General features: G+C 48.1%; 1 protein-coding gene across 10 annotated transcripts in view; it reads right to left on the bottom strand.

Annotated features, from left to right (window-relative positions):
* Window positions 1-13,753, bottom strand: part of FHAD1 (forkhead associated phosphopeptide binding domain 1) — a 157,873-nt gene that overhangs the window by 53,703 nt on the left and 90,417 nt on the right. For all 10 annotated transcript variants that reach the window (XR_013407498.1, XR_013407492.1, XM_015117411.3 and 7 more), the window contains 2 exons: window positions 5,144-5,214; window positions 2,799-2,951 (listed from right to left, as the gene is read on the bottom strand). Coding sequence is in view for 8 of the 10 variants with exons in the window: in XM_015117411.3 (XP_014972897.3) it covers window positions 2,799-2,951; window positions 5,144-5,214 (224 nt within the window). In the remaining 2 variants the exon portion in view is untranslated. The remainder of the gene's footprint in view (window positions 1-2,798; window positions 2,952-5,143; window positions 5,215-13,753) is intronic.

The raw sequence follows: 13,753 nt of genomic DNA on the forward strand, positions 1-13,753 counted from the left end.
AAATCACATGAGTAGGGATTCTAACTCTGACCCATTTGATTCTGAAGCCTGTGTTCTAAACCAGAGGTTAGCAAACAACGGTTTACAGACCAAATCTGGTCTGTTTTTGTGAATAAAGTTTTATTGGAACACTCTGTGCTTGCTGTGTATTGTCTATGGCTGCTTTTGCAGAAGAGCAGAGAGCGTATGACCTGCAAAACTGAAAATATTTACTATCTGGCCCTTTATGGGACCATCTGGCCAATCCCTGATCTAACGCATTGGTGTGTGCACAAATCAAGTGACTGTTGTCAACAACTGGTAATAAGAAAAGAATGCTAGATTGATAGAGGAACCCAGACTTTTTTTTCCCCCCTTTGAAACAAAGTCCTCAAACAAGTCAAGATTCACGAGAGGGAGGCTACTTAATGAGCCTGGACACATGTTTTTTCGGAAAGGGCAGGTGATGGGAGTCAGAAGGGCTAAGGAAGGCTCACATAAAGTCAGGACACCTGGCACTGATGTCCAAGAGGTAACTTTCCAAGGAGTCCCCAGGGTCAAGTCCATCAATCCGACTGTCAGAGGAAGGGTGACCTTCGAGTGTCACAGTCTGTCTGGCAGGGACCTGATGTCGCTTCCTCCCTTTGCAAGGACGGTGGGGTGCATCGAGGTTTGCAGGTTTAAAAGAGGGGCTGACGCCAGCTCTTAGAACACTCTGCCAGGCCAGTGTCGCCATGGGTGTCTAGGAAGACTAGGCAGGCGCCCAACGCAGTTTTTAACACGGTGGGGCTGAAATACCAGACCCTGACAAAGGAAAAAGTCCATCCAAAATTAAAAAGAGAAAATAAGGCATTTGGAATGCCGATGTTAAAAGGAGAAGGTAATCAGAGAAGAGAAAAGGAAGTCGGTGGAGAGTTCTGTGAACATCCTGAAGATTTCTAGGTACTTTCTGGTTTTATTTTCTTCTCTGTGGAACAGTGCTGGCTTCTTCCATATCTAAATGCCCTTCAAAATGTGCCCGTCTTGATTTATAGCTATCATTAATATTACCTTTATGCGGATTGCACATGATTTGGTCAGATGGCTCTTCCTTTTTAATCTTTTATTTCGCAAATGCAGAAAAGCAGAGAAAGAGGCAAAGAGAAGGGGGAGGAGGAGGAGACCGATGTCTTGGGGTAACTGGACACACATGTGAGGATGGAGATGAAAGGGGGAGAGGTCTGGAGGGCAGGTGTGTGTGGCAGAGGAGCTGGGGAAAGATGGAGAAGGTGGCAGGTCCAGTCCTCTTCTGGGGAAGAAAGGAGAGATCTGGGAAGAGTTGAGGTCTGGTAGATCTGGGGCTGCTATCTTGCGGGGGCTGTGAGCAGGGTCAGCACACACAGGCTGCTCCACACCCACCCACGACAGTGGCTCGCAACTGTGGCTGCACTTTGCAACCACCCGGGAGTGCTTAGAAATCCCAGAGCAGGGGCCACACCCTCACCCCACTTAGATCACAATGCGGAGAGTCGGTGAGGAGAGGTGCAAGGCATTAGTAATCTTTAATCTCCTAAATGACAAAAGTCATAAAGACGGTAAAATTCATGGGAGGGGTCCCTGAATATCAAAAAGGGCCAACCCTTGGGTATGGCGGCTCATGCCTGTAATCCCAGAACTTTCGGAGGCTGAGGTGGGAGGATCACTTGATGCCAGGAGTTTGAGACCAGTCTGGGCAACACAGAGAGACCCCATTTCTACAAAAAATAAAAATATTAGCTGGGTGTGGTGGTGTGTGCCTGTGGCCCCAGCTACTTGAGAGGCTGAGGTGGGAGGATCACTTGAGTCCAGGAGCTCAAGACCAGACTGGGCAACACAGCAAGATCCCATCACTACCAAAAAAAAAAAATTATCTGGGTGTAGTGCCATATGCTTGTGGTCCCAGCTACTTGGGAGGCTGAGGTGGGAGGACTACTGCAGCCTGGAAGTTTGAGGTTGCAGTGAGCTGTGATCACACCACTGCACTCCAGCCTGGGCAACAGAGCAAGACCCCATCTTAACAAAAAAAAGGGCCAACTCTAGGACAGTGATGAGAATCAGCTCATTAAATAATACAGTTTCCTGGCCCTCTCCAGATGTTCTGATTTAACGGGTCTGGCGTGGGGACCAAGATCTGTATTTTTAGCAAAACATCTGGGTGGTTCTGATCAGGAAACTTTGGGAAAATCTTCCTCTAAGACTTTGCCCTAAGAAAATGTGGATCTGCAGACTGGTAGCGTCAGCACCATCTGGGAGCTTGTTGGAAATCTAGCGTCTCAGGCCTGCTGAGACAGAATCTGCATCTTAACCAGATCCCCAGAAAATTCACGGGCACCTTCGAGTTTTAGAGACACTGCTGTCTTCTAACTGGCCTGGTTTCTAGAAAAGTCAGTAGCAATTTTGGCCATTTGTTTTCCCTGATATGTATAAAGAGAAAGCAAAAGACTGAAATTTGTCATCTGAAGTTGATCTTGTGCACATTTAGAAACAGTCTGTCAGCTACAAACCAGGACCTGCAGCGATGACTCAGATTTTATAAAGCTGACTGCAATGTGTACACAAACAAGGCACCGTTTCCTGAAATTTCAATCACGCTGCCTTTTCAAGCTGATTTTGCTGTGAGTTTTAGAATTCAAACTTCATGTTAAATCCTCCCCACTTATTCACCCTGTTTAATTAATTTAGTTTCACGGCACCAAACAGAGTAGCTGAGATTTGTCTAAGTACATATGCCCTCAATTTCCCATATAAAAGACCATTTCATCAATTTTCAGTAGTAAAGCAAATGACAGGGACCACCTTACCGCCTTCTCTTCCGTCAGTTGCCTGATTTTGGCTTTCAGCTTCTCCTCTTGCTCTAGCCTCTCCTCGTTCAGCTGCTTCTTCTCTGCCAGATGCTCCCGCAGCTTTTCTTGCAGTAAAGACTGCTGAGTTTCTTGAGAACTGTTGAACTTGATCTGAAATGAGAGAAAAGTAAACCGATGCTGATGGGGGACAGGCCTAACTAAAGAGTCTTTCCACATTTGTTTACCAATTGTTTACCTTTCATGGGACAAAGGTTTACCCAAAAGTTTCTTAAAATCACAGAACACCACAGCATGCAGTGGTTAAGAATTCAGACTCTGGATCTAGAAAGAATCCCAGCTCTAATTGTTTCTAGACACTTCCTCATTTAGAAAATGAAGTTAATAACAGTATTGACCTTTTAGAGTTGTGAGGATTAAGTGAGATAATGATGGAAAGCTTTTAGCAGTGCTGAGCACATAGTAGGTGTCTAGTAAGTGGTAGGTGGGTGTGAGAAAAAAAAAAGCAGTCACTTAGGAGCCAGGAGGCTTGAACATTTGTCTTGATTCTTCGCCCATTAGCTGTGTGACACTGAAATTGTCCTTATCTGAAAAATGAGGAGAAGGGACTAGACCAGGGGTTGGCAAACTACAGCCCACAGGCCAAATCGGGTCCACTGCATACTTTTGTAAATAAGGTGGCTTTTTTTTTATTTTTTATTTTTTCCTGAGCTGGTGTCTTGCTCTGTTGCCCAGGCTGGAGTGCAGGGACACGATCTTGGCTCCCTGCAAACTTCACCTCCTGGCTTCAAGTGATTCTCCTGCCTCAGCCTCCCGAGTGGCTGGGATTACAGGTGCCCGCCACCACACCTGGCTAAGTTTGGTATTTTGAGTAGAGATGGGGGTTTCACCATGTTGGCCAGGCTGGTCTTGAACTCCTGACCTCAGGAGATCCAACCACCTCGGACTCCCAAAGTGCTGGGGATTACAGGCATAAGCCACTGTGCCCGCCATAAATAAAGTTTTATTGGAACCGTGGCATACTTATCACGCCCATTGCCTACATATTGTCTATGGCTACTTTCATTTTACTGTAGTAGAGTGGAAGAGGTATGAATATGGTCTGCAAAGCATAAAATATTTACCACCTAGCCCTTTACAGAGAAAGTTGCCAATCCCTGGACTCAAGCCTCTGTGGCTGATTGGCACGGTGGTCCCTTCTTCACCCCACTCTATCCATGTCTAGGGCTATGTAACTTGCAGTGCCCGCCCATATTTTGCCTCCAGACACTGAACTCAGCCATGTGACTTGCTCTGGCCAATGGGATCTTAGCAGACATAACACAAGCAGAAGGTTGAAAAACACTATGTGATTGGGCCACTTTCTCTTCTACCTCTGCAGTCTCCCTGAGAACAGCCTAGATTTGCTTGCTGGGGGATGAGGGACACATGGAGCTGAGTCACTCCAGCTGAGGCCAGTCTAGATCAACCAAAGGCCAGCTAACACCCAGACAAGTGGGCAGGCCCATCCAAGGTCAGCAGAGCCACCTTGCCACTGACCCCAGACACGTGAGCAGTAAATAGCAACTGCTGAATGCCGCTGAAGTTTTGTGGTTATTATATAACACTCTTATGGCTATAGTTATCAGAATGATATAACCCCTAAAGCTCATTTGCCTCTAGAATATTTCTTTTCTTTTAGTAATTCTGCTGCCTGTACTATAGATAGCTGTATTTTGTCCACTGGATTTAACAAACACAGTTTTCAAAATCTGATGGCATTAAGGCCAGGCACAGTGGCTCACACCTGTAATCCCAGCACTTTGGGAAGCTGAGGTGGGTGGATCACTTGAGGTCAGGAGTTCAAGAGCAGCCTGGCCAACATAATGAAACCCCATCTCTACTAAAAATACAAAAATTAGCAAGGCATGGTAGCAGGCGCCTGTAATCCCAGCTACTTGGAAGGCTAAAGCAGAAGAATCAATTGAACCCAGGAGGCAGAGGCTGCAGTGAGCCGAGATTGCACCACTGTACTCCAGTCTGGGCAACAGAGCGAGACTCGGAAAAAAAAAAAAAATCTGATGGCGTTAAGTCTTCTGGGCCTTTGACAGAGGAAAACAAACAGTGTGGTTGGCCCAGGAGGCCAGACAGATGGCAGCACCCTGTCCTTGTCCTTACCCTCCTGGGAGATCTTAGCCAACCTTTTCTGTACCTCTTTGTGTGCAAACAGAGAAATCATTTCACCTGTTGGAGGGTGTGGACTGACTAGCTGATAAAGAAAAAACAGGTTTCAAATGCACAGTGCTATATAAATGCCAACCAGGGGCTGAAATGAACTTTGGAAAAAAAGAAATTAAAAGAATTACCTGAAGTTCCTGGGTCTGGCTCATAAGTTTTTTATAATGTTCCAGAAGATATATCAGATACAAAGAGAACCCTTAAAAAAAGAGAAGCAGGAAGAATGTAAGTATCAATTCAATTCAACTCCAAAGCTTGCAGACAGGTGGATGAAGGCAACGTTGCCATCCCATCAAAACAACATGAGCTGTCATCCAACCTGTGGTTTTAAAGTCGTTGATAGGCAGCCGGGCACGGTGGCTTAGGCTAGACATGGTGGCTCACGCCTGTAACCCCAGCACTTTGGGAGGCTGAGATGGGCAGATCACCTGAGGTCAGGAGCTCGAGACTAGCCTGGCTGGCCAACATGATAAAACCCCATCTCCACTAAAAATACAAAAACTAGCTGGGTGTGGTGGTGCATGTTTGTAATTCCACCTCCTTGGGAGGCTGAGGCATGAGAATCACTTGAACCTCGAAGGCAGAGGTTGCAGTGAGCCCAGATTGTGCCACTGCATTCCAGCTCGGGCAACAGACAGAGACTCGGTCTCAAAAAAATAAAAATAAACATAAACATAAAAATAAAAAAAGTAGTTGATAAGCCTTGGTTGAGCTCACATTCAACTTTCTTTTTGGAGGTGGAAAATAAACCATCAACAGAACACCTATTAACTGCCTACTGTGTGTAAAGCATGGTGCTAAGTGTGGGGGATGGTCAAAAGCCAAGACCTCCAGGGGCTTGCAGTTCAGTCCGACAGACAAGGTGTAAATGCCTGCTGGAAACACGCAATGACCTCAGGTGGCGTGTAAGTGACTGCTGAAGGAGAGGGGAGGGTGAGGGTCTCAGAGGAGGGAGACATCATTCCTGGAGTGAGCGAGTAAGGCCACTTGGTTGAAGAACCACTGGGTGTGGGTGCTGTTGGGCGGGCAGAATTCAGTGAGCCGGGGGAGGGTGCTTCAGAACAGGGGTGTGTGGGGCTGAATGATGACCCCCTACGATTCCAGGTCCGAATCCCTGGAACCTGTGGGTGTGACCGTACGGGGCAAAAGGAGCTTGGCAAATATGATTTAAGTTCAGGATTTCGAAGTGCGGTGTTCTCCTGGATTATCTGGGTGGACCCAATGTCATCACATGGCTTCTTATAAGAAGGAGACAGAGGGAGGTTTGACCATAGACAGAGGGGAAGGTGATATGATGGAAGAAGAGAGACCGGAAGATGCCACGTCACTGGCTTTGAAGATGGAGGAAGGGGCCACGAGCCAAGGAATGCAAGGAATGAAGCTCTAGAGGCTGAAGAAGGCCAGGAAACGGATGCCGCCCTAGAGCCTCCGGAAGGAACTTTAACCCGGTGAAACCGAATTAATCCTGAACGCTAAGAGAATAATGTGTTGTTTTAAGCCACTCTCTTGTGGTCATTTGTTACAGTAGTCACAGGAAGCCATAGCTTCGTACAGGGATGTGGGGGTGGTGGGGGTGGGTTAGGAAAAGGCAGTGCTCCTCCAGGGAAGTGCTGAGCTTACTTGGGCTGGAGTAGATGATGGGAGAGGGAGGAGCAGATGGTGGAGGAGGCGTGGAAGGGTGAGGTCAAGCTGTGACAGGCCTGCAACCATCACCTTGAGAGAGGAAACTTGATTTAAACATGATTGAAAGGTGCCCAGTGGGTCCCCATTTTATAGATGAGGCAGTGGCATTCTGAGACGCAGGCCTGCCCGACGCCACACAGCAGGCCAGTGGCCTAGCCAAGACTAATTGGTGTGACTCAGGGTCTGAGTCACTATTCTAGCAGCTGGCAGAACAGTGAAGCAGCCTGATGAAGAGTGGTGTGTGTGTGTATGTGTGTTTCTTTTGCAGAAAAATAACTGGGCTGCATTCGAGAGGCTGGAGCTGGCAGGGCTTCTTTGCTGCAGCACTGCTGATAGGTCCGGCCATATTGCTGGTATTGCACTGCTGACATTGTTGAGTCTGCGCCGTGGGGGCTGCCTTAGGCATTGTGGGATGGTTAGTAGCATCCCTGGTCTCTACCCACTGGATGCCAGGGGCACCCCCACTCACCCCACCCCAGTTGTGACAACCAAAAATGTCACCAGACGATCCTGGATGTTGCCTGTGATAAGCTCCCCTCCTCCGAGTGAGAGGCAGGGAGCTCTGCTAAGGGCCCGAGAGACGCCCAGGAATTCAGTGCTGATCCTCTAACCGAGGGTGGGAGAAGCGAGGAGGAGAAGGAAGAAAGGGAAAGCCTTTCAAAGCGGTAGAATGGTGGCCGCGCCATCAGACGGGAGAGAGACAGGGTGGGGTTGGGGTGGGCTGTGGCAGGGGGAGAGAAGCCCCCAGGCTGTTTCAGACATGCTGAATTGGAGGCATGGGCAGGACTCGAGGGAGGGATGGTCAGCGGAGAGCTGGACATGCTGACTGGCAAAGCCGGCCCAGCCCAGCCCATCCAGGGTCCTCGTGTGAATGAAGAAAGAGGCCCCCTTCTTCCGGGTGGCCATGGCCCCCAGCCAGGGACCCCACCTGCTGCCTCGGCTGGACTCCCTGCACCATCTTCCCGGCAGCCCCTCCTGCAGAGGCGTCCGTGTGGATAACACATAGTAGTGGCTGGGGAAGCCCGGAAGTGCAGAGTTTCTTTGTGAGAAAGGAGACGGGGTGGACCAAGGGCTGACTGCACAGGAGAAGACACCCTCGTTAGGGACAGGAGTTGGTGAAGGGGCTGCTGGGAATGAATGGAAAAGATCAGGAGGGAAGCAGAGTGCCCCAGGGCCTGAAGAGCTGAGGGGCAAAAGGGTTTCAAAAAAGAGAACGAAGAGGTTGGGCAGGTCAGAGACATGGTCCCCGAGAGGGTGGTGGCCCAGTCAGTGCTGCAGGGGGCCCACGTCAGTTACTTGGCAGAAAGGCCAAGAAGTTGGCAATGAAGACCGAGGGTGCAACATGCTTCTTAAAGATCACAGGTGAAGACAGGAGTAAGAGCAATTGAAAAGGAGCAAAAGAAGCGATGGATTCCAGAGAAGAATGATTTTTTCAGGATGGTAGAGCCATCTTGAAGTGCCCCTTCGATGGCAAAGGGAAGGAACTAAGAGGAAAAGAAAGGCCGCAGACGCCAAAGAAAGAAGAATTTTGTGCACAAGTTCCCTGGGAAGGAGAGGAAAGGGGAGACAGGGCAGGGTACGTGCTGCATCTAGGAGGAAGACCTCGTGGGGATGATGGAGGGAAGGAATAAAAGATGGACACAGAGAGAGAAAGGAAGCGAGGAGAACATGCTTGTGCATGGGGCAATGCACCGTTCGGAGGATTTCCAGCACAGAAACGTGAGAACAGCAATATTATAATAATAGCACACCTCCTGTATGCCAGTGCTATGCCAAGAGTCTGATACATCTTTCTAATCATTATAAACAACCTGGCAAGGAAGTGTGTTCATATTTATAGGTGAAACGACAGAAGCTCCCCAAGGTTAAGCTACAGAGCTGGTAAGTGGTAAATCAGAATTCAGACCTAGGTCTGTCACTCTCTTTTCAAAGGGTTTGGAGGCTTGAGAGTACAGGGTTTGGGTTGGTGCATTGGGGAGGTGCATTGCAAGGATACCAAGATGGCGGAGGAAGTGAGATGGCTGAGCTGACATTGGCTTGGCCCATTGGACCAGGTGAATACAGACATCTGTGGAGGCTCTGTTGGGATAAGTCTGGGATTTTGCTTGGCTGCAACGTGTGACCCAGGAACCAAAGGAGAAGGATGAAATCATAGTTGGGATCTGAGGAGGACTAAGGGGTGAGGGAGTTGAGGATGCTGAAGGGGAGGCCAGTATTTGATCACGTTTCTATTTCTAGATGAGATGACTAACTGTAATGATAATGGGATTTTGCTCTTTGGGGGAAGCAACAAGTCTTTCTTATACTTCTGTTTACAAAAGTTATATATGTTGCAGAAATTCATGATGTGGGAAGTGTTTGCTGCTGTGTCTTCCTGTTCGGCATGGTGGCTGGCACACAGGGGCCCTCAACGAACAGTTGTTGAACAACTGAATGGAAGTCAAGGTCCAATGCAATCCCACCCTGCTGCGATAATACTCCTAACAGTTTGATGTCTTTTTCTCAAGGTTGTTCTTTTGCTCAGATACTGACATCTAAAAAAAATAAAAGCACACTAAGCATATTGTATTGCAACTTGCTTTCTTTTCATTTAAAGACACAGTGTATCTTGGATATCTCAGTGGTTTGCCATGCATGCAAGAAAAGTCCTTTGTTTGTAACAAAGTCTTGCAGAAATAGACACAAACGATGGAGCTTGCAGAGAAAAATGTAAAAAGTCCTTTCCTTCCCTTATCAGAGGAACCCTGAGAAACCAGGCAGGAGGAGTATTCAGCTGACTTTCAAGGTGCCGCTTAAACATTCTTATCCTCCCAGCTGAACCACAAAGCAAATCCTCCACCCTTCCGAACACACTGGACCCCACCAGGCCTCACCTTGTGGGTTACACATGACATCTCACACAAACACTGCAAGTCGTTTCCCTGACGTTTAGCCCACCTGGATTCCTCTGGGGGATTCGTTTCAGGACTTACGTCCTAGTTTGTGACGTGTGTTTTATCTCTTAGGAGGATGTTCTAAGAGGCAGGTAGCCCAGTGGTCAAGAGCAGGCGGTCTGAGGTTGGAGGGGCGTGGACTGGGTTGCAGCTTGGTCACCCGGCAGTCGGGACACCAGAGCCACTGTCACGACTCTAAGGAGGAGGCCTCTAGAAAGGGCTGTTGGCTTCAACCCAATTGAGGGCTCACAGCTAAGGAAACCCCATTTGCTGCTAAATGGAGACAGGGCCGAGGCTCCAAAGGATGTCACCTGGGTGCAAGTAAACCAGGCTATGCGGCCCACATGCCTGCCTGGCTGGTGGCTACCCATGTTTAGGTCAGATTAAGTCAACAAGTATTGGAGGCTGACAATGACAGCAGCCCCCACCGAGTATGAGCTGCCTGTGACCAGCACTGCCATGCGTGTATCCCATCACTCAGTCCTCATATGCCCCTAAGAGACTGGATGGCCATTTCATGAGCAAGTAAATGGAGACACAGCCACATCACGTAACTGCCCACATAGCTAGTAGGTGCACAGCTGAAATTCAGGCCTTGGCAGTAGGTCCCCAGTGTCCCAGCTTGGAACATTACTGTGATACAGATGGGGCTTTCTGTGGTTATGGCGCAGGGTAGGAATCAGATGCAGTTTACCTTAGGGAAAAACGACTCTCAGCTCTGTCGCTGGCCGAGCCGATGACAGCACCCATTCTCGAGGGACTGGGCACGTGCCTGGTACCTTGGTGCATCTTCAGAGGCAGTGTGTATGTGTGTAGGGGGTGGGGGTGAAGGGGCAGGGATCATAGGGAAGACACAAGTGTCAGGGTCACGAAGACCTCCGTTTGAGTCCTAGCCCTAATGTACTAGCTGTGTGACCCTGGGCAACTTTTTAACATTACTGTGTCTCAGTTTCTTTACTTTTAAAATGCAGGCTGGGCGCTGTGGCTCACGCCTTGTAATCCCAGCACTTTGGGAGTTGAGTGGGTTGCTTGAGCCCATGAATTTGAGACCAGCCTGGGCAACATGGCGAAACTTCATCTCTACAAAAAAACACAAAAATTAGGTGGCATGGTGGCACATGCCTGTAGTTCCAGCTACTTGGGAGGCTGAAGTGGGAGGATCGCTTGAGCCTGGGAGGTGGAGGTTGCAATGAGCTGAAATCATGCCACTGCACTCCAGTCTGGGCAACAGAGCAAGACTTTCACTCAAAAAAAAAAAAAAAGATAAATAAAATAAAGATGGTAATCATACCTGCCTCCCTGGGTAGGTGGGAGGATAAAAGTACACAATGCGTGTGAAACACCTAACACAGTGCTAAGTCCCCAGGAGGAGTTAACAACCCATGCTTTCTACCCTTCTCTTCAGAGCCAGACATGCAGGCGGCTCCTGGGAGTATACGGGATGGCGATGAATAGACTGGGGACTCCCTGTCAGCCTCTGTAACGTGAAGTGCCTCGAATCACCTTATCCTGGTGGAGTAATCAGAAAACCAGCTTTGAGCCAGTTACCTCTTTTCTAAAATGAAGATAATGGGCCAATTATTAACTCATAGAGTTATTGTGAGGATGAAATGAGATCATGTATAAAAAATGCTGAGAACCGTATCTAGAATACAAGTCCTCAGTGATGAATGACTGTCATTGTCACCATAATCACCGTCATCACTGTTATCATTACCTTCCTCCTTCCTCCTCGTCCCTCCCCCTCCCCATCCTTCCTCCTCATCTTCCTCTTCCCGATCCTCCTCCTGGACTAGCCCTGGGCTAGGAATTAGGTATAAGAGTAGAGAATATGGGGCATACTCTAGCTCACCCTGTTCTTTCAGTCTTTTGGGCACTTGACGTAATATGGCTTGTACTGGAAGAGAAAATGCCTTTTACCATCAACTTCCTCTTCTGCTGAGTGGACAAAAGATGTGCCCTGCTTACCAACCTTTCTGTTATTCTCCATTCTTTTAGTTGTAATCACAGAATATGTAGCCAGCAAACCACCGTTTCCCCAACGAGTGTTTCGTGGAACATCATTCCAAGAGGTTAGCTGGGGGCGGGGGTGGGAGTAAGGGCATCAAGAAAGGGGACCAGTAGTTGGGAAATACTGCTTTCTTTTTCCCCTTCTTGTTGACCCAGGGTGCGTGTTAACCAGGGAGGGATTCTGCAGAGACCTGCTTAATGTCCTTCAAATCTCCCGACTCTATGAAGTCAGAATGAAATGGCTGGTCTGAGGAATGCTGCCTAAAATCAGTCTTCCTTAGCTTTTCTGGAATTACTGGCCTGAAAGCTTAACTTTACAATCTGCATTTATTTATTTATTTATTTATTTATTTATTTATAGACAGGTTCTCACTGTGTCACACAGGCTGCAGTGCAGTGGCATAATCATAGCTCACTGCAGCCTCGAAATCTTAGCCTCAAGGAATCCTCCTGGCTCAGCCTCATGAGTAGCTGGAACTACAGGCCTGTGCCACCATGCCTGGCTAATTTATTATTATTTTTATTTTTTTGGAGATGAGGGGTTTCATGACATTGCCCAGGTTGGTCTTGAACTTCTAGTTTTAAATGATCTTCCTGCCTCAGCCTCCTAAGTTGCTGGGATCACAGGCATGAGCCACTACAACTGACAGCAACCCACATTTCTTAACAGTAATATATGCCTAGATTTATGGACTTAGTCTAGATGACTAAAATGGTCTTGGGAGTGGGAAGGGGACAGTGCACACATAGCTTGGCTCTGTTATTACCAGGATGGAAATCAGGGTCTTTGTTTTAGTTCCGGTCTTGAAGAACAACGAGAACTCTGCTCCATGTTTTACCGCATTTCAAGTAAGCTCACGACTCTGCCTTGATTGCAAGAACAGTAACACTCTCTGCTATATGATGAGGGGAAGGTTCCTACATCAAAATTAATGTTGGTTTTGCTTGTGCTTTTTAAGAATGTTACCCCACCTTCTGGATACTTTGGAAGCATCCTGCGGGGGATGTTGAAGCGCCAGGGTTGAAAATCACTCCTCTATTCTTATTCCTTGTGGAAAGAATATAAAACTGAGGCAGGCTCTCTGGAGGGTGATTTGGCAAGGAGAAGCAACAAGCTTCAAAATGTTGGAGTTCCTTAAGGTGCAGCCCTGGGCTCTTTCCCTTCTCTCTCATTAATTTCATGTCAGTCATGAGCTTCCATGAAATCAGGCAAAACATGGAGCAAAGTTCTCCGGCTGTTCTTCAAGATTGAAGAATAAATAATCTTCCGAAGTGATACCATTCACATCTATGGCCTTAATCTTCCTTCCTGCTTTGCTTCCTGCCTGCTTGCCTCCCTTTCTGCTTTCCCTCCTGCCTTCCTTCCTGCCTTCCTGTCTTCTACCCATCCATTCATCCACCCACAGACCCACCTATCCTTCTATCCACCCACCTTTCCTCCCGTCCATCCATCCACCCACCTACCCACACTTCCATCCATCATCCTTTCATCCATCCATCCATCCATCCACCCTTCCATCCATCCTTTCTTCCATCCATCCATCCATCCTTTCTTCCATCCATCCACCCACCCACCCACCCGTCCATCCATCCTTTCTTCCATCCATCCATCCATCCATCCATCCATCCACCCACCCACCCTTCCATCCATCCTTTCTTCCATCCATCCTTCTATCCATCCATCCATCCATCCATCCACCCATCCATCTACACTTCCTTCCCATTCATTCCTCCATCCCACAGATATGTATTAGGCCCCTGCTGTGTGGCACGTGCTCTCTGGGTGCTGGGGATACATCATTATTATCTAGCCCGACAAGACACCCGGGTAAACAGCTGTCTCTTGGGCATCTCATCTCAGATGTCTCAGAGGCACCTCACACTCCTCTTCCCTCTCAAACCTGGGCCTCATCTTGCGTTCCTTGCTCTCAGTTTTAGTGAAGAAATCACATCTGTCTTTTACACACACCAGAAACCAAGAGGTCCTGTTGACTCTCCTCTATCACCTTCCTTCCAACCATCTCCAGTCCTACCACTGAGGCCTGTTGATTTACCTCTTACTCGCTCCTGAATCTGAATCTTCTCTTTCTCCATCCCCACCCTGCCCTAGGG

Source organism: Macaca mulatta, chromosome 1 (assembly GCF_049350105.2).
Source record: "Macaca mulatta isolate MMU2019108-1 chromosome 1, T2T-MMU8v2.0, whole genome shotgun sequence".
NCBI lineage: Eukaryota > Metazoa > Chordata > Mammalia > Primates > Cercopithecidae > Macaca > Macaca mulatta.